The 21,386-nt window shown below is 48.2% G+C and overlaps 8 protein-coding genes across 8 annotated transcripts; 5 read left to right on the forward strand and 3 right to left on the reverse strand.

The window, feature by feature from the left end:
• Nucleotides 1–141: 141 nt before the first annotated feature.
• F5147DRAFT_576763 (uncharacterized protein) lies at nucleotides 142–1,179 on the forward strand (the record flags this gene model as incomplete). Its single annotated transcript, XM_041431345.1, has 3 exons — nucleotides 142–563; nucleotides 629–683; nucleotides 736–1,179. The coding sequence occupies 3 exons, from the start codon at nucleotides 142–144 to the stop codon at nucleotides 1,177–1,179; spliced, it is 921 nt and encodes a 306-aa protein (XP_041292962.1).
• A 73-nt stretch (nucleotides 1,180–1,252) lies between these two features.
• F5147DRAFT_576957 (nucleophile aminohydrolase) lies at nucleotides 1,253–1,994 on the reverse strand (the record flags this gene model as incomplete). The annotated part of the gene is made up of 3 exons (XM_041431363.1): nucleotides 1,253–1,400; nucleotides 1,500–1,785; nucleotides 1,844–1,994. The coding sequence occupies 3 exons, from the start codon at nucleotides 1,992–1,994 to the stop codon at nucleotides 1,253–1,255; spliced, it is 585 nt and encodes a 194-aa protein (XP_041292963.1).
• A 2,435-nt stretch (nucleotides 1,995–4,429) lies between these two features.
• On the forward strand, nucleotides 4,430–5,310 carry F5147DRAFT_745786 (HotDog domain-containing protein; the record flags this gene model as incomplete). Its single annotated transcript, XM_041439785.1, has 5 exons — nucleotides 4,430–4,793; nucleotides 4,845–4,902; nucleotides 4,965–5,057; nucleotides 5,109–5,178; nucleotides 5,233–5,310. The coding sequence occupies 5 exons, from the start codon at nucleotides 4,430–4,432 to the stop codon at nucleotides 5,308–5,310; spliced, it is 663 nt and encodes a 220-aa protein (XP_041292964.1).
• A 1,680-nt stretch (nucleotides 5,311–6,990) lies between these two features.
• On the reverse strand, nucleotides 6,991–10,011 carry F5147DRAFT_695380 (MATE efflux family protein). Its single transcript, XM_041437373.1, has 16 exons — nucleotides 9,940–10,011; nucleotides 9,417–9,878; nucleotides 9,148–9,365; nucleotides 9,070–9,095; nucleotides 8,876–9,015; nucleotides 8,805–8,824; nucleotides 8,688–8,759; nucleotides 8,444–8,635; nucleotides 8,338–8,379; nucleotides 8,267–8,279; nucleotides 8,118–8,216; nucleotides 7,973–8,068; nucleotides 7,866–7,921; nucleotides 7,695–7,801; nucleotides 7,614–7,639; nucleotides 6,991–7,560 (listed from the first exon to the last, which is right to left on the reverse strand). The coding sequence occupies exons 2-16, from the start codon at nucleotides 9,821–9,823 to the stop codon at nucleotides 7,332–7,334; spliced, it is 1,743 nt and encodes a 580-aa protein (XP_041292965.1). The 5' UTR covers nucleotides 9,824–9,878; nucleotides 9,940–10,011; the 3' UTR covers nucleotides 6,991–7,331.
• A 356-nt stretch (nucleotides 10,012–10,367) lies between these two features.
• Nucleotides 10,368–12,838, forward strand: F5147DRAFT_695386 (ribonuclease H-like protein). Its single transcript, XM_041437374.1, has 10 exons — nucleotides 10,368–10,629; nucleotides 10,683–10,868; nucleotides 10,923–11,195; nucleotides 11,268–11,392; nucleotides 11,449–11,468; nucleotides 11,523–11,571; nucleotides 11,622–11,843; nucleotides 11,896–12,214; nucleotides 12,273–12,752; nucleotides 12,814–12,838. Exons 1-9 carry the CDS (start codon nucleotides 10,385–10,387, stop codon nucleotides 12,439–12,441), a joined length of 1,608 nt encoding a protein of 535 aa, XP_041292966.1. The 5' UTR covers nucleotides 10,368–10,384; the 3' UTR covers nucleotides 12,442–12,752; nucleotides 12,814–12,838.
• An 830-nt stretch (nucleotides 12,839–13,668) lies between these two features.
• On the forward strand, nucleotides 13,669–15,333 carry F5147DRAFT_695390 (uncharacterized protein). The gene is made up of 7 exons (XM_041437375.1): nucleotides 13,669–13,895; nucleotides 13,953–13,991; nucleotides 14,050–14,060; nucleotides 14,118–14,300; nucleotides 14,365–14,824; nucleotides 14,882–15,024; nucleotides 15,087–15,333. Exons 1-7 carry the CDS (start codon nucleotides 13,842–13,844, stop codon nucleotides 15,247–15,249), a joined length of 1,053 nt encoding a protein of 350 aa, XP_041292967.1. The 5' UTR covers nucleotides 13,669–13,841; the 3' UTR covers nucleotides 15,250–15,333.
• Nucleotides 15,334–16,944, reverse strand: F5147DRAFT_695393 (uncharacterized protein). The gene is made up of 4 exons (XM_041437376.1): nucleotides 16,582–16,944; nucleotides 16,031–16,522; nucleotides 15,773–15,968; nucleotides 15,334–15,714 (listed from the first exon to the last, which is right to left on the reverse strand). The coding sequence occupies exons 1-4, from the start codon at nucleotides 16,867–16,869 to the stop codon at nucleotides 15,518–15,520; spliced, it is 1,173 nt and encodes a 390-aa protein (XP_041292968.1). The 5' UTR covers nucleotides 16,870–16,944; the 3' UTR covers nucleotides 15,334–15,517.
• A 1,824-nt stretch (nucleotides 16,945–18,768) lies between these two features.
• F5147DRAFT_652874 (uncharacterized protein) lies at nucleotides 18,769–20,205 on the forward strand (the record flags this gene model as incomplete). The annotated part of the gene is made up of 1 exon (XM_041433686.1): nucleotides 18,769–20,205. One exon carries the CDS (start codon nucleotides 18,769–18,771, stop codon nucleotides 20,203–20,205), a length of 1,437 nt encoding a protein of 478 aa, XP_041292969.1.
• Nucleotides 20,206–21,386: the final 1,181 nt, after the last annotated feature.

Here is a 21,386-nt window from a genome sequence, read left to right on the forward strand (position 1 = left end):
GTAAGGTTTTGCCTTTTCAAAGGCTCCGTTCCCAGTGACTAACAACTCCCACACTGTGATATCCGATTGCCGATAGGCTCACGCCCGGCTACTGTTCATTCGTTTCGTTCAGGCTGAACAACGTGCCCTCTGAAAGTCCCAATGCATGCGACTCTAGACGATCTGCCGCATGAGATCTTACTCCTCATAATTTCATACGCACTCTCCTTTGGATCCGTCCCAAGCAACATCCTGTGCGTCAACCACCAGTTCCACAACGCCGGCGTGGAATGGCTTTATAGGAACTTGTACTTTCGCTCTCCAGAGCAACTAAGGCTTTTTGCACAGATGGGGGAGAATGCGGGGGTGGTGCTGCGCTCAGTGACGGTCGATCTAACAGGCAAGTTTACGAGATCAGACGTCTGGCAGCATCTTCGCGAGGCGTTGTGCAGGTGTCGCGATCGTACTGAGAAACTGGGGCAAAGGCAGAAGCAGATCCCATTGGAGGTTCTTTGTCTGAGACTCCATTCATACTCACGGGATACAAGCCACCATGTGTTCGAAGAGGCACTCTCCGTTGCCAAGTGAGTAAATAATCCCAGAGGTGCATCGCCCTAATACATGTTGCTGCCGAAATTGCATTCTCTAGTCCCCGCGTATTTCGGTGGACCGGACCCGACCCTGATCACCACTTTTCCACCGCAGTGCGTGCATTCTAAAAATGTTGGGTGAAGAAGTCTGACGGGAAGATTCAAGATCGTCGCGCCCATAGCAAGCCGCCTGTGTAGAGTATTCGGCACCTGGTCAAACATTCAGGATATCACAGTCACTAACATAACTTTCTCCGTTGATTCGGACAATTCAGTGGTGCCATTACTCCCAGAGATTCCCGGTCTTCGCACTCTGTACGTAGGTCAGGCAACGTTCCTGAGTGCAGGGTCTGTGGCGGCGGTCTTTTATGTCAATAGAATGGCGAGCCTGGAGAGGGTGAGGCTTGTGGACGCCTACTGTGAGAGTATTTGGGGCTCTAGAATTCGAAGGTCGGATATCGAGAAAGCAGTTCAAATCATGATGTTTCCCCAGGATGTGGCACAGTACGAAGGTGTACTTTCACGCATTCGGAAGATACTTACATGCGAGAGGAAGACGGAGCGTATCACTGGAGGGGACCGGGTAGAGGGTAGTGTCTTTCTGGTTTGAGCTGTAGAGGTGGAAATAGAAATATACAGAAGATGGCGGTAGCACATTACAGTACACATTGCCAGAGGGGACATTATATCTCAACTTCTCGAATACCGTCTTTGTCAACTACTTTGACCTTGTATTTGCCTGGATTAACCACCAGACGCTTCGCCACTTCATCGATGCAACGTTTCAGATTAGCAAGACCCTCTTCCAGGGATGCTTCTGGATCATGGTAACTAAATAAGAGTGGTCAGCACACCGTTTTATCAAGTAATAAGAAGGAACTGGGGAACCGAGATAAAGCATCACAATCACAATAAGGACCAACAACGTACCGGTCAAGCAAACTCAGGGCGAAGTAACTACCATATCCATGCGCAGCAAATGGTACTTCCACCACTGTCCCCAAGTAATCAATCCAATACAAGTTCGGTGTGTGCGAGGACGTGTCATATCCGCCAAGCAGCAAGTTCACTGAGTACGGGTTTCGTGATCTGAGAGATTCTGCTAATGAACGGCGGATCCAGGATGCGGCCGCAGCTGGGCGAAGAGGATACAAATTACGAATTTGGTACAGACGAATATTGCGCTCGACAAATTCGGCGAACTGGACGGTATCACCTGTGTCAAGTTTGCATTTTCAAAAACATTGAAATGGTCATATCAGGTTTGTGCTGACCTGGTTCACCCGAGTACGCCATGAGAAGATGAGGACTGAGCTCCTTGATTTTGTCTTGGTCGATCTGCATCTTGACAATGGATCGGGCTGCAGTAGTGTCAGCAGCTACGATCACGTAGCCCTTGCCAGTTAATGCAAACGACGTTTCCATGTTGTACTTGTGGTGGTTTGAATTAGGCTTCAATGAGGACGCGTACTTGGAGGACACGACGCGCGTCACCTCCAATTTTTGCCCAATTTGTTAGCCAACTACCTTAGCATTGAAAATGCCAGAAATAATGGTTGCCTTAACGGGTTATCTAATACCTAGCACTGGCCCTAGAGGAGACTACTAGTTAACCTGTGTCACCTTTTTGTCTAACTGCAAGCGGGCATGCAAGCCCTCCAGATCCCTGAAAATTCTTGCGCTCGACCGGTTCACCGTTTCTTTACATCTTCGCATGAGGCTATCCGAGTACGTGTCCGAGTCGAAAAGACGGCGAGTCTTACAGAACCTCACACTTGGTCCCCGCGAACTTCCATCCACCCCTGTTTATGAGGTATGCCACCCTTTTTTCCCCCTCAAAACCGATGCGACGCTGCAATATGCCGGCCGCGTGTCTCGGTATGAGCCATACCGCTGTATCTTTTTTGCCTTCAATAAGTCATCCACTTTTGGCAAAAAAAAAATTGCGCGAAATGCGACGTCGCATTGATCATTATTCATTGTAAGCAGCGTCAACTATTTGTTAGTCATTCCAGGTCACTCTGTGCTCACTCCCCTTGCATGAGCAAGCGAAGCAGGACCCATATTCTGAATGTCCCTGCAGTTCCCCGCGGTCAGTCACCGAGGGGCCCGGGGACATCTCTGGACACCTTCATCACGGTCAGTCTATTTTCATCTGTTCCCCTCTGTTTCCCTTCGTACATCTGAGCTCATCTCCGGCCCTGTGAAATGGGATTAATGGCACTTCGTTTGACTGTAACCAAAGCTTTCCCGCAAGACGGGGAGTCAGTACTCCGTCGTGAGATATTGTTCAAGCTGTATGTGCTGTGTAGTAAGCTGTACAATATGCGAGTTCGATTAACGCGCAATGTTGCGGCTTTCCTGGTTCACTCATCATTTTGAAGATGAATTTCGACCCCGACGTCGCCTCCACATGTGTAAGTGGCGCCCGTGACCCACGTGTCAAACAGACTGAGATCATTCAGTTATCTCTTGGCTGATGACTGACAACAGCACCAGTTAAACCTTGACAAAAAATTGCGTCTTCAATGTCAATCAATATTACTTATGAATAATGCCTGCAAAGGTGCTGCGGTAGATTAGGTTATCTATTATACTCCTGCCAAAGTTGAGACCAATTGATCCTAAATGGAGAACATCTCCATCAGAATCACAATGCAAGATCAACGGACTTTTCCAAACTGAAATATTAAACCTAAAGCTTGAGGGTCTGTTGTTTTCTGTGCATAGCTTATCTGGAAGTCGTGTCATATTACGGATTCACTATCTACCAGTTGTTTACTACCTTACGTTTTGGTACTAACGTCGCTTCGAAACGTTATGTCCTGGTACTCACTGATCGTTGATACTATACAGTCTGCACTTTGTATTCCAGGTAGCCAATCGTGTACTGCAGTGACCACGTCAAAAGACCAGGCCAGTGGCAACCGAAGAGAGTCGGAGTCGGAGGATACCCCTGCCATTTGGAATGAAAGGAATTCGAAGCTGTAAACTGGGGGATGTTGACGTGACGATGACTGACCATAGAATACCGGGCTCCCTCAAAGAAGCCTGGGGTCCCTAGGGTCTCCTGCCAGTGAGGATCTCGACCATCATTGAACCTGCATTATCTGGAGTACCCGTTTAGTACCCTGACTCCTGTAGTTGGTCTACATCTATCGATGCTGCGGATCTTGAGGACAGCCTTGGTGAATTGGTCCGAAAAAAATGTCCAGGAGTCAAGCAAGTGATTCACACGTTCTTTCTTTCAACTGTTTTCCGCCGGGTCTCACAGTCTTCGTCACCTCAACGTGGCCGCATCTTCAACTTGGGAATTCGCTATGTGGATCCCCCGGAATTAGGAAGTTGAAGACGAACATGTACACAGCTGCCAACTATTTCGATAATTTTCCAAAAGTTCTCGTGACGGTGTCTTGCAAATTGCTGTTTTTTGCTGTAAACTGAGCTGAGACTCTGGACCATCAATGAAATCTGGAGGGTACCCTATCCATCAGTACGTACATCTAATTTCGCCAATGGCTTGACCCAGTGATGGTGGCCTAACTCTCGGATTCACAGGAAATTCACTGCATCCCTGGCCGGTTGCACTCCAATTCAGACTCACGTGGATTACGAGATCTTCCACACTTAGCGTGTTACTCAACCTGGTACGGAGATCTGAGAACTGCCAACAACCAGTTCAAAGCCGCATCAAGAAGTTTGCTCAAAACATGCCTAGATCTCATTACGCCAGCAAAACTAATTTAAATATAGCCGAGCGAAAGTCTTGATGTGGGTCAAGCCATTCGATAAATATCGGGTCCTCGTTTGCCAAGGTGTGCCAATCCGTTCAACTAACCGCGTCTCTGTTAAGTCGAATCATGTCTTCTAGGCCATCTCCCGTTTACGCCAGTCCCTCTCCTACTTATGAGTCATATACCCCTTCCTCTTCTTCATCCTCTTCCATCTACGGCGGCACATCCTCATACCCACCACGCAAGGTATGGGTAGACCCTAAGGGCTTGGCCAACTGTGGGGATGCATCTCAGATACAGGGAAATGTATCCCCCTACGTTAAGCAACTCACCCTCAACACGTTCATTGCATACGGGGCTGGTGACGAGCACTGTTTTGGTCATTCCGTTGCCAAGGCAGTGAAGTTCACCGACATCAATGCCCACGAAAGCCACGAAAAACAAGGTCGTATGGAAGCAACGACTACTGCAGAAGTTATTATTTCAAAAAGTACGTTAACGTGCACGAGGCACATTTAGGGAGTACTCACAGGTTGCTTAGGCATGTTGAATGGCGCGGGAATGCTCCATGGAGGTTGTCTGGCGTTTTTGATTGACAAGTCAGTACGAAGTGATTTGACGCTTTTTGGCATGTTCTGACAGACTACCATAGCTGCTGTAGCACTCCATTGGTCGCTCTGGGACTCCTACAAAACATGAATGGAGTGGGAGTCACTCAGTCGATGAACATCATCTTCCACTCCCCTGGATCAGTGTACGTTGGTGTGACCAATTCTCATCGGTACCCACTCATTCTTATCACTAGTGGGTCGTGTTTGCGTATCATCAGCACTTCAATCGCTATGGGCGGCCGCATTATGAGCGCTCGATGCGAGGTTTGTTTTTTTGGTCAATTAATTGACGATTGATTAATGAGTTTCTCCACTTAGGTCATTAACAAAAAAACAGGCAGTGTAGTTGCTTCAGCATATCTCAACAAAATGCAACCCGCCATTTCAAAACTCTGATGGTTTTATCTCTTTTCTGTTATCGAGTCCTGACAGACACTGTATCGAAAGCAATCTCTCCTCGCATGTACAAAACTAAGTATAATCAATAGGCTTGTATGATCACAGATACTGTATTCATTGGGGTTTTATGGTGGTACATACTTAGACACGACAAGTTTTTAACAATCTAGATGTGTTGTTTCTAACTAGAATGATGATATATCTGCATTTTATGGCTCGAGATAATTTTTAAAAGGTCACAGTTGTCCTTCGCTGTCGCAGCGCAAACTGCTTTAAGATCGGCCGAAGGACCGAAGGTGCATTCATGAATTTAGGAAGGAGAAATCAGTAGAGACTCAGCCTGCACCGTTAATTACGCGAGCATCCCTGAATAGCTAGCCAACCCTCACAGGAGTATCCCGATTGAATACCATTCTTGCGGTGAGCGGCTTCCTGACATGGGCCGATCAGAAGCCCCGAAGGAATGTTAGCGGGTATCTCCGCAACCAAGCCAGGGGACGATGTTGTGGGTGATTCGCGGAGTTTTGTATTATCCTATGATAGCCGTATTGAAGCTCTTGAAACTTCAAGACCCGCCTAGGTTGGCTGGGTCGTGGATATAGGTAGCATCAATCCAGTCCTTCCAATGTCATGTCGCCTTCCATCGGTGGGAACGTTAAGCTTTCTGCTGCGAACATTAGTATAAGATTAGATACTGAAATTGCAGACCGTCGTGCATATTTATATCTCTTCGCTCATCGTGCGATAGTTTCTGGGTAGGGAAGACGAAGACGAAGGACTTTACAGATTATCCTGATCCAGTGATAAGATCTGTGACCGTCGAAGTGGCTCAAGCCGTATTCTTATCGCCGTCGAAGCAACCGATGACGGGATGAGGACGGTAGCCGCCCAGGGTGTCAGTGAAAATACGACTAAAAAGTACTCCTCCGATATTTTTCCCAATATTTTTGGAACAATGTTTGTGTGTGCCTCTTTTTTGAGTCCGAGGTTTTTGGGCATACCGGAAGTAATGACCTCGACACTTGATGAAAATTTAGCGCTAGAAGGTTTAACGGCATCAGGGGAACAAAAAGGAAGCGATTGGGTGATTTTAGCAATTTTTAAGGGGTACTTACGGCCAAGTTTTTGACCTCAGAAATTACAATCGGTTCGAGCAAATATGTTCATTTGGTCCTCAAATCGATGTGTTTCGTACTAAAAAGGAGTTCTCCGCTATTTGTGCCGCATCAGGAAAATCCCATGGGGGAGTATTGCCTGTAGCGTCGCCAGCCGCCAGCTTCCGCTGTAAAGAACACGCGTACGACACTGGTGAGAAAGCAGAATTTTACGCTAGAAGGAAAGCAGAAGCGTAGCGTCGCAAGACAGCAACCGCCAGCTTCGGCTAGTATAAAAGAACGCATGTACGAGAGCGGTGAGAATGAGTGCAAGCGAATCGTGGAGGCAGCTGCGACACAGGAACCATCGGGTAACCAGAGTCAGTTGTGGAAGGTGAAACAAGTGTTCGGGATTGTCCTGATTTTGAATGTGCGTCACTCAGCATAACGAGACCTGATGCAATATAGGGTAGGTCTGGCACGCCGAACTCTACTATTGACCCTTGTTCAACGCAGAGTTTCATTTTGAATGTGCTTCCTCGAGACACCTATTTCCATTTGATTGACATCCATGAGAAAGTGTGTGAGTGACGTTGCTCCGTTGATCAAACCATCAGGTCACTACCCAGCTTGACTCGGGCGCCAGTAAAAAGGGATGGTGCCTCCACCGAACCGCTCAACATCCAAGTTGACATTCTGACAAGGCTTCGAAAGAAGCAGTCTCAGGAAGTTGGGTATCAAGGGACGAATCTGGAGAGAGGTCATGTGTTCACATTTGAAAGCACAGCTAGACGAGGCACAGTCTGATAATGAGTTTCCCACAAGGGGATTGAGTTCAAGTAAGCTTCATAAGGTCGTTAAAGACGTGAATGGACTGCACTACGCCACCTCCTGGCCAATATGCGTCATAAACTAGCTCACCAATCATTGCACCAGATGTTCAGAGTCCGCATCGCGGCACTTCTTGTCTACAGCAAGGCGCTCAGCTACTTTCTCCACTTCCCTCTTCCAATCCGTTCTAATGTTGAGCCAAATGCCAACAATTGACGAATAAAGTAGAGCAACGGTGAGACCACTCCAAAGCCCTGCGAGTTGCATGTCTTGCTTGAAGGCAAGCCACAATCCAAGGGGAATCCCAATGACGTAGTAGGCGCTGAAGAACGCATAAGTAGACATCGAACCAAATGAGTGGATTTGACAATTTACCTAAGATTGAGTAGAGCTCCAGTGAACTGATAAGGACCGGTCAGCCAGATGACCACCGTAGTATGGCAGAGCGGCGCGTACCTGTTTGCCTCTAGCTCTCAGTATTCCTGATGTGATAGCGCATGCAAAGTCAGGCACTTGGAACAAAGCCGCTAATGGCAGGATAGATGCCACAAGTGTCGCGACCTCTGTATCAAAGTGAGCCATACGGTGAGTGGGTGTAACTTTTGCTATCGTGGTATTCGGACACACCGGTATCGTCGTTGAATAAATAACCCCATGACTTGCGGAAAACCAACAAACCGACACTGGCAAGGTCTCAAAAAAGCAGCGCTGAAGGCAAGTGAAGTAAAGCATACCTAAAGAATCCTGCTGCTACAGCAGAGAGAAGAATAGCTGTATTCGCAGAAACTCCAGCACGCCTTGCATTCTTTTCACCAAGAAGATTTCCGATACTGGTTTTAGTTAGAAACAATATGCCACCCGCACAGAACAGGAACGAACCGGACAGAAGTCGCAATACCCAAAGAAAATGCGGCTTGAAAAGTGGATGAACAGGTCGATAAAAGAACTGATTGGGTTGCCAACGCTGTTGGCCCAAGACTATATACAGAACGTCGGTTAATTCGATCATACAGGAACGTAACACTTACAAGCTAGCAGCAACTGTGAGATCGAGATTCAGCGTATTTTCTCCAGACGACAACCAAGGAAAAGTACGCACGCCCGACTAGTTCCCACGACCACCACTCTGAAGCAACCTGACCTACATTAGAGATAAGTAGTTTCGAATGAGCTTGGGAGCGTGCAATATTGCCTCAGCTACTCACCAACGCCGGCTAACCCAAGCTGAACAAGAAGACCTAAGGAAGTAAAGGATCGCCGTGACAGTGGATGCCAGGCAGTCTTCTCAACAAAGAAAATGCCGTAGATAACAGAGGCTATCGACACAAGATTGTAGGAAATCGATGACGCTATCGGGGCGCCAATGAAACCTAATCTGATTGGTTCCGGACCCCATACTACAGGGAACGCGTAAGCGTGAGATGATCAAACCCGATCGTCAAAACACACCCAGCAGATAGTTCAAAACCACGTTAATAGGTGCCACCGCCATGATGATACGAGTCGGCACAGCGAAGAGACCTTGACGGGAATTAGTGGTGAGCATCGAACTACAGACCTACACACCTTGGGACTGGAAATATCGGCTAACGTGCCAATTAGGACGATGATTTAAAAGTGAAGGAAGCCAAGCTTACCGGGAAATGCAATTGAATGCATAGGCCGGCAGACCTAACGAGGCCCATTTCAAGTAAATACCAGCAAGCCGCGCAACCTCCGGTTCTTGCCTCAGTAAAAGCAGGATAGGCTCCGCATTAAACCATATAACAAACATAGGCTAATAAGCCGATGATTCAGTGAAAAACACGTTCAACGGGATTCGACGACTTACTATAAGTGTAACAGCCACGACAACCGCTTTTAACAACGAATGGTAAGTAGCGAGCATCAAAAAAACAATGATACTCACTCATGCGCTGCGTCCACAGTCCAACAAGGTGCGGTTGATCAGAAGTCCAAGCCCCGGGAAGCATTGTGTCTAAGGTTGAAACGAGACCATGAATAATGCTCAGACCGGTGACATTAGCGGTCATGAACCCAATAGTTGCGGCAGCAAGAGCAACAGTTGAGATATGGCCGATGGAGATCACAGATGACAATATCATGCTGTGCTCAAAAACATGCGTGCTGACAAAAAGGTTTGGGTCAGCTGACAGTACATCTGGTGTATGAACTCACCCAAAGACAGGCAAGGTGTATTTCAACAAGATCCATAATTCTTCCCAGTACATTTGAGTGGTGCTAGGTTCGTGTCCATCACTAGGAAAGTCCACGTTCTCCCGAATAAGCGGGATCAATGGCGCCAGGAGGGGTGTGTTCTCAGTTGGCTGAAGGACAGTCGATGGAATTATTTTCATGGACGGTTGCGGCGGAAGGATATACGATGCAGGGAAGCTGGTGCGCCTAACCTGCCTCCGTGATGCAAGCAAGCCATCCTCTTCACCATACTCTTCCTGGTCGTTCCTGATAGAAGAAGCATCAGGTTCTTCCTGAGCTTCTGAAAGGGGAGCAGCAAAACGAGATAGAATGGCATAATCTTGGGGAAGGGACGATGGTGTCCCGGATATCTGAGATATGTGTGCCATTACTCCAACCTGGTTTGTTGCCAACGTGCAACTCCGAACCAAACGGAAAAAACTGCTAGAGTGAATGGTGGACATCAATAAGTATTGTCTGACATTCAATTAGGCTAATCATTCACCTTTTGGAATGAACTACACGAATCTTCCAGTGGATGCTTGGTGAAAAGGAGACCAAAGATAACGGGGAAAAGTGTCAAAAAAGTATCTCATTTATGATCGATCAAATTATTATATATTGAAGGAGTTTTACATAACTAGGGTGCGGAGCTCATGTCAGGTGATATGTATGCAAACTTTACTTTTGTACCGCGGGCCAGGATGGCAGCTGCCTGAGAGGATTGCGTTAACGTTTACTGTACGACTTGTCTGTACAAAGAACTCAAACCATAATCTTATGTATTAATGAAATCGCAGAAGATGTTGAAGAATCATACAATGATGAGTAGTATGACACTGTATGTATATTTGGCTTTCATTTCCGATCATTCCCGATCACGTGACAAGGCGCGTCTAGACGCGTCTGATTGCAAAGTCGACCGTTCCACCCCAGTCGGACTTACCAAAATGGCGACAAAAAACCGCGTCTTTTCTAGTACAAGGGTAGTCTATCGTCAAAGTATTCTTCAATCACCCACTCGAAAACGTACCAACACAGAGGTCCATGACACTTCACAGCCACGGAAAGCGTTTGGCGACCTTGACGACACAGTGGATTCTGACAGTTCGATCGAGATATTCGACGGTAACCTGTTTTCAGAGAAGAAGAACCTGAAGGGTGCAAAGGACTTGTGTGGGAAGCAACCCAAGCCGTACGCGTCTTATAGCTGGTTATATGCTTTGAATTCAACGTGTCAATACATAGAATCCACCCATTCTTTTTGGAGTCCAGACGTAAAGTCGCCCTTACTTCTGCACTGTCCAAATCGAATAGCAAAGTGGCAAATCTCGACGAGAACCTGAGAAGTACAGAATGCGTCGCGCTGCGACCTGATAAAGTACCGAAAAAATCCCTGAATCACACAAACGCTATGGAGACCGGAATATCAAGGTCAGTTTCTAATGGTCAACCGCATAGCCGAGTGTAGATCCTTACTAGAGTTAGACGGGGAATGGGTAGCGATATCAACATGACAGAAGTTACAGAACTACACAACAGCACTAGTATGGCAGTAGCTCGAAGCTCAGGTCCCGGAGGGAGAATGCCCGAATATTACAAAGGAAAAGGTAGTCGAGTTACAGTGTCGAAATCTGAGTCCTTTGAAGCAGCCTCCCAAATGCCAAACTACTCCTACGCGAATTACTGCACCCCCTCGCCCGCCGTTGTCTACACGCGGTGCGAGGATGAAGCCAACAAATTGGTTCAAACACTTGAAAGGTATGTTAAACTGTAACTGTTATCGCAAACGCCGCACCGAAGCGTTCATTATGATTATGCCTGCTACTATAGTCCCCTTGGATTTGACCTAGAGTGGCGTGTACTCTGGAATTCTGGTGCACAGGAACGACGAACAGCACTGGTACAACTTTGCGACAAATCGACTATCTTGCTGATCCAGGTAAGCCAAATGAAACGTACGTCGTCTCATAGTTATAGTCTGCTGCCGCCTGAATACTTGGTTGTGTGGCAGGGTTTCCGGAAAGGGTCTTGGTAAGCCCAGTCAGTTAATGGTGTCATAGATGCTATCTATTAATGGCCCGCAAGGAGGTAATTGAGTCGCCAAACATTGTAAAAACAGGAGCGAACATCCACAGTGCGTAGCTTGAAAGTACGAACTGTGATTCACCTGATGCAAACTGGTAGATGATGGCGAGAAATTGTATCGTGACTTTGGGATCACAACCCGAGGACTCGTCGAGCTTGGTGCACTTGCACATGTCGCAGATGATACTTTCTCTGGCATATACAAGCGACGAGTAGTCAGTCTCGCCAAGATGGTTGCTATGTACCTCGAGTGCAATTTAGTGAAGAGCAAAGAGCGCACCAGTAATTGGGAGGCAGACCTGAATAATAAGATGGTGCATTGTGAGCCCCCCAACGTGATGCAGGAAAACTTCAACTAATGACATCCATCAAGATGCGGCGAATGATGCGCATGCAGCGCTGATGGTGCACCTGAAGCTCCTAGACTTGGCCAAAGCTGGCAACAAAGAACTTGACCCGACCAAGTATACTAGCTCAGTCGATCCACCTAGTCAAAGGGCGGGTAGTACCAAGGTGACATCATCACCTACGCCGCCGGAATTCAATGCGCCATCATTAGCACCAACGCCCCCTCGCCCGCAGTACATGCGGGCTTATAACCTATGGCACCACCGGAATACGCCTCTTGATAAGATGTGCAACATATTGAAGACAGGTGGGCGAGTGGAACCTCTGAAAGAGAGTACGGTGATGTATGTAGTATTATTTTTACGTTACGTTGTGTTCGATGCTGAATTGTAGCCTGAACAGATCGTACGTGGTGGGTGCCATCCAGGCAGATACGTCACTACCATTCGATATGAGTAAGCTGCTGGAGCTGGTGAAGATGGAGGCGGGAAGTTGGTCACGACATCGAGCATGGTTGATGGACGCAGAGAGGAGCGGTCGTGGATGTTGTATGCCGCCGGAATTGGAATAAATTAACAGGCCGTCGGCCTGGGCGAGGGGCTCTTGCCAGATGCTGAATGCCGCCAACTCAAGGGTTGGAAGGAGGGGTGGTAGCGGCGCTGTCACTACTGTCTCCGTGCAGGTGAAAGCGTTGTATGACAGGGATGGCCGCATAGCGGAGTATATATGTACAGCTGGAGGTTGTATGGTACGGGTAGAGAAGGCCGAGGTAACCCACATTGTGGGAACTCAAGAGGAGCAACCGTCCTTCTGCATGGTCTGGCTATGAGAGACCTGGGCTGAACTAATTCCCCTATGCAAATAGCCTGAAAGTGTACGGTTCACCTGGAAATTATGTAAATAAATTATTTGAATCAAGGAAGAGGAAACTTTGGACGACGCGCACGGGTATTACTACAGTATTGTGCCTGTGGCACTGGCACACACAGAACTTGGCAATCAACTTACAAATTTGTGAGCCAGTGTTACAGCAACTCTCGCTAACAGCGCAGAGGATTCCGAGAATCGACTTGAACTTATGAATAGTATTATAACTAAAATGAACACGTCTCATCCACGCGAATGAAGTACTCTAATTTAGCCAAATTCGATCGCCACAAGACCATTGCATACCAAAATTTGTGTGACCTTCAGACACGAGGGCATCAGCAACACCAAACCATGGTATCTGGAGGCTGAACGATAATCGAGTAGGGTAAGCACTAAAACTAAGCCAGAGATAGTGACATGACAATGCTTCAAGGCCTATTTCCAACGCACTGACGAATCCAGAACACAGTGGGAGTCAAGACACGAATAGCTTGGTTGAACCTGTAAGGAAAAGACCATAATTATACCTTCAAGATCTGTTTGCTCACCAAAATCTTTTCCTGCGGGCTGACGCGCGTCACCGAACAACAAAACAACAAAGTTTGTAAGGCTGCCAGTGAAAAGGTGCAAGTGGTGTTGAATCTGTTGATTGTGATATTCTACAGGAGTAACAGGACCTGTCAGTTTACAGGAAATAGAGGCCTGCCAAAACAATGCTATAAATTGTGCGCTTAGCTATTGAGCAGTTACTAGCGGTATCGGGGACTAGGTACAAGTGAGTGAGTGGGTGATAGGACACAGGAGCCGTCAGGTTTTCAAATTCCGTCAGGTCCTAATTACCGTACGCTTGTTGAGCCATATGGAGCGGTGCCACGTGACACTGTGCCACGATATTGATTGCTCCCGCTCCAACTCCGTACGGCGCCTGCTTTACATGAATTTTCCTACTCACGAGCCACCGTTTTTTCGTTCTTCCTCACGCCCACTTCAGTTCATGATATAACTCTTCATACTCAACATTCATAGGCTACTACAGCACGTATTCATAGTACCAGCAAGTGTTATAATTCTCTCAAACCAATTGACGTTTCGATTACCGTGATGTCGCACAAGCACGATACTCGTCCGCAGTCGCAGAACAGCAGACTTCTTGTCGTACGTTCAAACCATCACGTTTCATCGCTCTATAGTGACCAGAGACTCTAATTACAGACTGGCACAGTGCTCTTCTACCTTGTAGCAGCACTATGTGTACGTCCGTCTCCTGCTTACTACCCTCCTGTTCATTAATAAATCCCTTTGCATGCAGATGGTCATGGCGCAAGTATTTTTCTGTTCCAATATTCACCAACCTCACTTATTCCTTTCGAAATACAGGAATAAATGGGTTCTCAAAACGACTGATGCTCCGCTCTTCTTCCTCTTTACCCAGCTTGTCATTGCCGTCATCCTTTTCATTGCCGCACATACGACCCGCCTCTTAGTTGTGCCTTTATATCTAGACACCCAGCTTTTGATCCAGCTCGCACCCAACATTGCGTTGAATGTTATTGGATTGAGGTATGACTCTCCCATGAATCAACAACACCATGTTTTGACATTGATTCGTTCGTCTTGCCACCAGCTTCAGCAACTATACCCTCAAGTATGTCGACGCATCTGTCTACCAAGTCGCGCGTGGTCTCGTCCTCCCCTTCACAGTCCTTACCTCTTACTTCTTCCTCTCCGCACGGCCGTCCCTCCGCATTCTATTTAGTTGTTCCATTGTTACCCTCGGCTTCTTTGTTGGCGTCTTTCTCGATTCTGTCCCCATGGCTCTCGTTGGTATTGGCTTCGGCGTTGCAAGTTCCGCAATCACGGCAGTGCACAGCGTGGTCATCAAAAAGAGTCTGGATATAGTCAAGGGTAGCGCCATGAATCTGTCGTGGTATACGAATTTGCTTAGTGCGGTTGTGATGATGCCCATCATTGTATTTGCCGGTGAGGTCCCGGCCATCACGGATTTATTTTTCGGAGCAGGTGTTGTCCCTCAGGAAGGAGGGCTGAGCGACTTGCAGACGTTCGTTTGGGGCTCCTTTATCACGGTGGGTATTCACATCCGCTTTGGCAATTTACGCTATCGCTGACTGATGCATCATTAGGGTGCGCTTGGCTTTATGATGAGCCTTGCTAGTCTGCTGTCCATCAAAGTTACTTCGCCCATCACACACATGGTGTCCTCCGCAGTAAGAGGCGTAGCAGCATCCATGTTAGGAATGTGGTTATTTGCAGATATCATCTCAAGGTGCGTCTTTAAGGTGTCATGTGACTGTCAAAATTCTTGTGATGAACATCTTCTTACTACAGCGGCCGTGCATCCTCCATTGCAATCATTCTTCTAGGGTCCATTTACTACACGTGGGTGAAACACGTCGAATCTCAGCAAACTTCCAAGGATGCAGGCAGGTACAATCGTCTTCCTCTGGAAGATGTTGAGGCCGGAAAGGAGTTCAGCTCGAAACCTGAGTGAGAGTGCGAGAGTGTAGATTGCCCGCACGCGAAGCACACGCGCATGGATGCTTCTAAAATTATATTTCTTACTTCAGGACAGGACATTTGATGAGTCGTGATACCCCGAGTATTTATTTGATTCGAAGAAGATAGTGTCATAGAGCATGATGCAAAAAACTGTTATCACTAGAAAGTGTGCAGAACGATCGTGGTCTTTAAGCATGATAAATTCACGTCCGAGCCGAGTAGACGTCAACTTATCTCGCGAAGGGGGAAGTGTCGTAATGTCACAACTTTGCTCCTTCCTTTCGTTTGCGATACTCTTCTCTCTTCCGTCTCGCCAATAGGGCTTTGCCAGCACGACTCGTAGTCTCTCGCCCAAGTACCCCAGAAATCCACTCCCCGATTTCTGCCAACCGAGCTAGGTCAACGGGACCTACATCCCATCGACTTTGCACCGTCTTGGCGGGCTTGCCATGATTGCCTACCGTATATATTAGATAATCAGCTTACAAGGAAAGATATACAGAGATGGGCTTCACCGTATGGTTCACTAATATCGCCGAATAACCTATCTCCAGTAAGAGCATAGATAACATCTTCCGTTGCAACATTACCCGTGGCGCCAGGACTATACGGACACCCTCCAAGGCCACCAACGGACGCATCAAATGTCCGCAACCCAAAGTCAAGAGCAGTCATAATATTGGCAGTCGCTGTGCCATTTGTATCGTGGAACTACACAGTCCAAAAGAACACTGACTCAACCGTAAGATAAGATACGAGCGAGTGAATCTTACATGTCCAGCAAGGATCCCTATGTCTACTTCTTTTGCAACTTCCTCAAGCATCCCGAGGATGCTGGCAGGCGTCCCTGCACCTGTCGTATCTCCCAAGCTCACCTCGTAGCACCCCATTTGTGCGAGCTCCCTCGAAACATCCCTAACCCTCCTCGGATCCACACGTCCGGAAAAGGGACATGTGACGACTACTGAAACATACCCTCGCACCTTCAACCCAGCATCAAGAGCTCTGCGTGCAACTGGCGCGAGACGTTCAAGAGAACCTGAAACAGAGACGTTGGTATTCGCAAGAGAGAACGCATCTGTCGCAGAGGTAAAGATCGCAACTTCGGTGACTGGAGGTGGGGGCTTTGCGTGTGAGTTTGGAGAAGTGCTAGTAGAGAGTATTTCTAGGAGGTCATCTAACCCCTTCTGATTTGGGACGAGTACCGAGTAACCTGTTTTCGGGAAACTGTCTATGAGAGCCAGGACCTCTGCCGTACCTGCCATCTGTATGCCATGTTCGCATATTAGCACGAGTGTTGAAGTGTTGGAGAGTATAGACGTGCCTGAGGTACCCATTTTGGGCTCACGAAGCTGCCGGCTTCGATATTGCGCATCCCTGCGATAGCGAGTCGATTGATGAGTTCTGCTTTGATGGGAGGTGGAATTGGCTTGGGCTCATTCTGGAGACCATCACGAGGCCCAACTTCGACTATCTTTACGAAGTTGGGATTGGTTGAGCTGGCGGTGCTTAGTGTGGGCTGTGATGTGGAGAAGGACTTGAACTTGAGGGTTGTCTTAAGGGTTGAGCGCAGGACTCGAATGCATGAAGAGTTGACGGATGGATAGAGCATCCTTAATTCAAAGTGAAGAAAGTTGAAGCGAACGCCGAACAGTGACGGGCCGCCGGGACGAGTACTAGAGCATTGATTGCCGTCGGATGTTCAAGTTAGCCTAACGCTTCCACCATGCAAAATATGATAAACATAATGTGCCTATTCTATGTGCCAGGTCGTACCAGATAGGCTAAATGCCTATCGTCTCATGTGAGGTAGTAAATGATATTGACGGGTACTATGACCCGGAAGACATCGTACTAGTCAATGATCCTCACCTGTACGATATAAACAGTATATCTAAGAAGTAAATCTAAGAAGTAAAGTACGATGGTTGCGGGAAGGGTCGGGCGCTCGCGTGGCTTTCGCCTATTTCGCTAAAGGCCATGTGGTTTGCGCTTAGCTCGCTTAACCTCGATTTGGAAATCTCGCGTGGTTTTCTCGCGTGGCCTTTGAGCGCCGACTCAATCTCCTTTGCCCATTAGAACAGCACCCATGTTTATTCATGAAATTTGAGTGTTTTCCTGCAAGTGTTGTAGCAACTGTATATACACAAAGTAAATAGTCGAAATGAAATGGTGAATGACAAAAAGTAGTGACAAAAATAAACAAATAAAAAGGGAAAAAGAAGGGAAAAGACAATGGAGAGACAAAACCTGGGGAAGGGAAGAATTGGGAGATGAAAGATATAAGAAAATTGGAAAATTGCTGGGAGAATGGGAGAATGAGAAAACAGGGAGAATGGGGAGGAGACGGGAGACGGGAGACGGGAGACGGGAGACGGGAGACGGGAGACGGGAGACGGGAGACGGGAGACGGGAGACGGGAGACGGGAGACGGGAGACGGGAGACGGGAGACGGGAGACGGGAGACGGGAGATGGGAGACGGGAGACGGGAGATGGGAGACGGGAGACGGGAGGATGTAGGAGACAATTGGGAGATGGGTAGGTGTTGGAAAAAAGTTAGGTACCATTGTAATACTGCTGGATTACAAGTTTGGCTTGGCACCTTAAGAGGGCCTTACAAGGCACTTTAATGGGCTGTTCTGGGGCATGGTGAGGCAAAACTCAATGTAAGGTCATCAAAAGGGCCCTTATAAGTGCCTTTTAATGGGCATTAAAATATTATCTTGGAGGAGGCACTTGAACCCGTACCACGACCATGGAGGGTTTTCCCACACTATATGCGGGCAAGCTTGAGCGACTCTCGCTCACAGTAACCCACTGGCCTCGAATAAACAAACCTGCTCAACCAATAAACCTCTAAAACAGACCAAGAGACACCCACATACATGCGCCATGAACCGGAACCCACCCACCACCAACAAACGTCAGAACAACAAAACTCCAAGCCCAACAAAAACAACCAACGTCAATACCCAACATCCCCCCAAACCAAAAACAAGTCTTGCATCGATAAAAACAAGCCCTAAAACAAGCACGACCATAGCACCCAATATCATACATACCTTGAGGAAAGAACGACACCCGAAATGAACACCAAAAGAGAAACCAGGCGACACCTAGGTGAATACCCGAAAAACATCCCTTAGTCCGCACGTAAAATAACGCATGCAAAAACGACTAAACAATCATACTGACAAAACTAAACGACCACCAGAATACGTGTACATACCCACTAACCCCACAAGCGAGATAAGCAACACCATGCCCCCTCCACCAACCCGAGACCGAAGCAATACCCGGACCCATAGCACCTCACCATCCCCCCCACAACCCCAATAACCACAAGATCTAACCAAATCAGAAGACACATCAACACGATCCCTGACACGACCAACACAGCCCACCCAAAAACAAGTGACATCCACACAAGGAAATGCCACCCCCCAACACCAAAAACAATGTTTATAAACCTCGTCGAATTGAAGAAAATCCCCAACCTCACTGCAGGATATGAAGGACCTCTCAAGTGTCAAAACAGCCAACATCAACGCTCGTCCCTCTCCAATGGGAACACGCCAACCCCTTCCCAGACCCCATACAGGTTCACAATTCTTCCCGCCCAATGTCTTACAAGATGAAGGGGTCTGCGCGGATGATAACACCTCCACCCCTACTACCCCCTCACCCAAACCCCGTACCTCCATCTCCCAAATGCCCCCCTCCGAATCAGAGGAGAACGTGTCCACTCCAACACTCAACTCTCTCATCTTCGCGAAGGACACAACGGTTGAGATGCCCCTTGACACCCTCCACTCCTCACCTGTGCAGAATCCTGCACTAGCGGATGATGATGAAATGACAGACCTTCTCGTCTCCAGCCCACCCCCCTCCAAACCCGCCGCAACCACACAGGCATCGGAAGAGGATCTACTCCGAGCCCACCTAGCCGTTGCCAAAACCAATTGGTCCATCATTAAATCCAATGGCACCAATTCCCTCACTGTCATTCCGCAGTTCACCCCCGTCCCAATCGGCGGTTTCCCCCACATCCACTTTGCCCACTTTGCCCAACTCTTCGACTACCAGGCAGCTAAGGTCATCACAGCCTGGCTCAAAGTCCCTCACCCGAAGATCCTTGTGAGAGTCTTCGACCATGACGGAAAGAACCCCTCCATCAAGGGTCCCATTCTCGTAGAACATCTGCGGAAAGCCGTCTTGGACATCACCCACTTCGTCCACCAAGATGACATGGATGCAAAGGTGTCACCACTGTGCCCTGATACCAGCAAAGATGAGGCAGACTTCCCCCTCAGTTTCTTAGTGTATAACATCTCTGATGAGACCAAGTCACTCATTCTAAACCAACGTGTTTGGTCCTCACCTGAAATCTCCTTCGCCGCACACCCCTTCAGGGTAAACTCCCCCCCCTTACTTCTCCTTTGTCTACACGGTTTCTCCACAACGGACACCGCAACTGTCAAGACTACTGTCCGCGAAGTCTGGTCAGAAGACATCACCAAGTGGGACATCGGTGAAATCTTATCCGAAAGCAACATCCCTGAAAAAAATGTCCACACCGCAACGTGGAACTTCATCGACTCACTATGGGTAGAGCGCCTTGACTTTAAGGTTAGCGGAGGAATCCTTCTCCCACGCTACAACATTTTCGCTGTCAGCCCCACGAACAACCCCGCGGTCTGGACGAAGCTAAGGGCTTATCTTCACTCCCTCACCTATCCCTCTGAACTCGAGGGAAGCGGTACAGCAGTCAACTTTATGCCATGCACCCTCTGCCACTCAATCGCACACCCTCACGGACTCTGTCCATTCCCAGATGTTCCACTTTGGAACGGTCCCAAGCACAGTACAAACTCGAGACCCAACATGACGAACCAGAAAGGGAAAGGCAAAGGGAGGAGGTACCAAGGCAATGGTCTCCCTAACTAGATACTGAACATACTCGAACTCGATCCACCCGACGTACCATAGTCTTTGTACCCCACACCATGTAGAACCGTATCTGAATAAACTCCCCCCTCTCAAAAAACTCCTGACTCCCCTGCGAAGTAAACCCACTCCTGATAGTGGCAACCACCCGCAAACGTGAATCTACAGGGCTAGATTCAATTACTCCTAACCCTCGGCCCAAATATACTGATCGCGGAAGTGAGACAGGAAAGCCAAGGGTGCCCTGAAGGCGCAAGCCAAAACAGAGGCCTATTTAGGCCAAGGATTAGCCATGCTGAGGATGTTACAGGCATCTGTAACACCTACTGGAGCCCCAGCTCTGCCTATGCCTGCCCCTGCTCTGCTAGACTCCCCGCGCGGCGGTGCGCCGCCCGCGCCTAGAAAGATAGCAGTCTGGACCGCTGTGACCCCGCCCCTGGCGCTATGACCCGCCCCTGGCCTAGATGGCCTTGTACCTGATCCATGGAGGCTGTACGCCTCATGGTCGCCCTAGATCAGCGCATGCATACCACATGTCGCTTCGTGAAGATCCGGAGCGCGCTTGGCGCTTCCTGTACCTATGTGCAGCTGCCCTTGGCGCTGCATGCTTGATCAGAGGTTAAGCCTCATGTATCTTATCTGAACCTCATGTCTTGTTATCATAGATCCTAGATATACTATTGATTACAGACTGAGCTAGAATACTTGTAGTACTTCCCTATAAGTAGACACAGATTATTGTACTTAGACTTTACTTTAATCTACTAGGTCCATCCCCAGAACTTGCTCATCTAAGCCTTACCAGCTTCCTTGTGTGAGACCGCACTTCTAAGTCGCCCCCATACGACTTAGCACGTATCCACTAGCCCTGCATCTCGACGAGCGCCGTCTTACCGAGATCGCCGGAGGAATCCTTGACGTTCCGTCAAGGCTAGACCACGCTCAGCTTCAGTAGGCTCACTTGAGCCGTCGCTGAGAAGACCTATCCTAGTTCGCACACGCCGACCGACGGTCAGCGTAACAGAGGAGCTCAAGTGACCGCAAAAAGACCTCGTGAGTACAGGACTCGCTTTGTTTAAGTAGCGCAAACATGTATCCACCGTGGCTGTCCGGGATATGACAGTCCTCGCCTCTTAATAGTTGTACAAAAGGCGCAGTAAATCGACTACTCAACATTCTCA

Source organism: Suillus discolor (assembly GCF_016758755.1).
Source record: "Suillus discolor strain FC423 chromosome Unknown F5147scaffold_27, whole genome shotgun sequence".
Taxonomy (NCBI): domain Eukaryota; kingdom Fungi; phylum Basidiomycota; class Agaricomycetes; order Boletales; family Suillaceae; genus Suillus; species Suillus discolor.

Coding starts and splice junctions, on each gene's coding strand:
- F5147DRAFT_695390 (XM_041437375.1), top strand. CDS start 13,842: ATGTCGCACAAGCACGATACTCGTCCGCAGTCGCAGAACAGCAGACTT. Junction 14,301..14,364: donor TTGAATGTTATTGGATTGAG/GTATGACTCTCC, acceptor TCTTGCCACCAG/CTTCAGCAACTATACCCTCA. Junction 15,025..15,086: donor TTTGCAGATATCATCTCAAG/GTGCGTCTTTAA, acceptor TTCTTACTACAG/CGGCCGTGCATCCTCCATTG.
- F5147DRAFT_695386 (XM_041437374.1), top strand. CDS start 10,385: ATGGCGACAAAAAACCGCGTCTTTTCTAGTACAAGGGTAGTCTATCGT. Junction 10,630..10,682: donor TGTGGGAAGCAACCCAAGCC/GTACGCGTCTTA, acceptor GTCAATACATAG/AATCCACCCATTCTTTTTGG. Junction 12,215..12,272: donor CTGAAAGAGAGTACGGTGAT/GTATGTAGTATT, acceptor TAGCCTGAACAG/ATCGTACGTGGTGGGTGCCA.
- F5147DRAFT_695380 (XM_041437373.1), bottom strand. CDS start 9,823: ATGGCACACATATCTCAGATATCCGGGACACCATCGTCCCTTCCCCAA. Junction 8,069..8,117: donor GGTATTGCGACTTCTGTCCG/GTTCGTTCCTGT, acceptor AACTAAAACCAG/TATCGGAAATCTTCTTGGTG. Junction 7,922..7,972: donor GTAGCAGCAGGATTCTTTAG/GTATGCTTTACT, acceptor AGACCTTGCCAG/TGTCGGTTTGTTGGTTTTCC.
- F5147DRAFT_695393 (XM_041437376.1), bottom strand. CDS start 16,869: ATGCTCTATCCATCCGTCAACTCTTCATGCATTCGAGTCCTGCGCTCA. Junction 16,523..16,581: donor GCCCAAAATGGGTACCTCAG/GCACGTCTATAC, acceptor CATGGCATACAG/ATGGCAGGTACGGCAGAGGT. Junction 15,715..15,772: donor CGATATTAGTGAACCATACG/GTGAAGCCCATC, acceptor TATATACGGTAG/GCAATCATGGCAAGCCCGCC.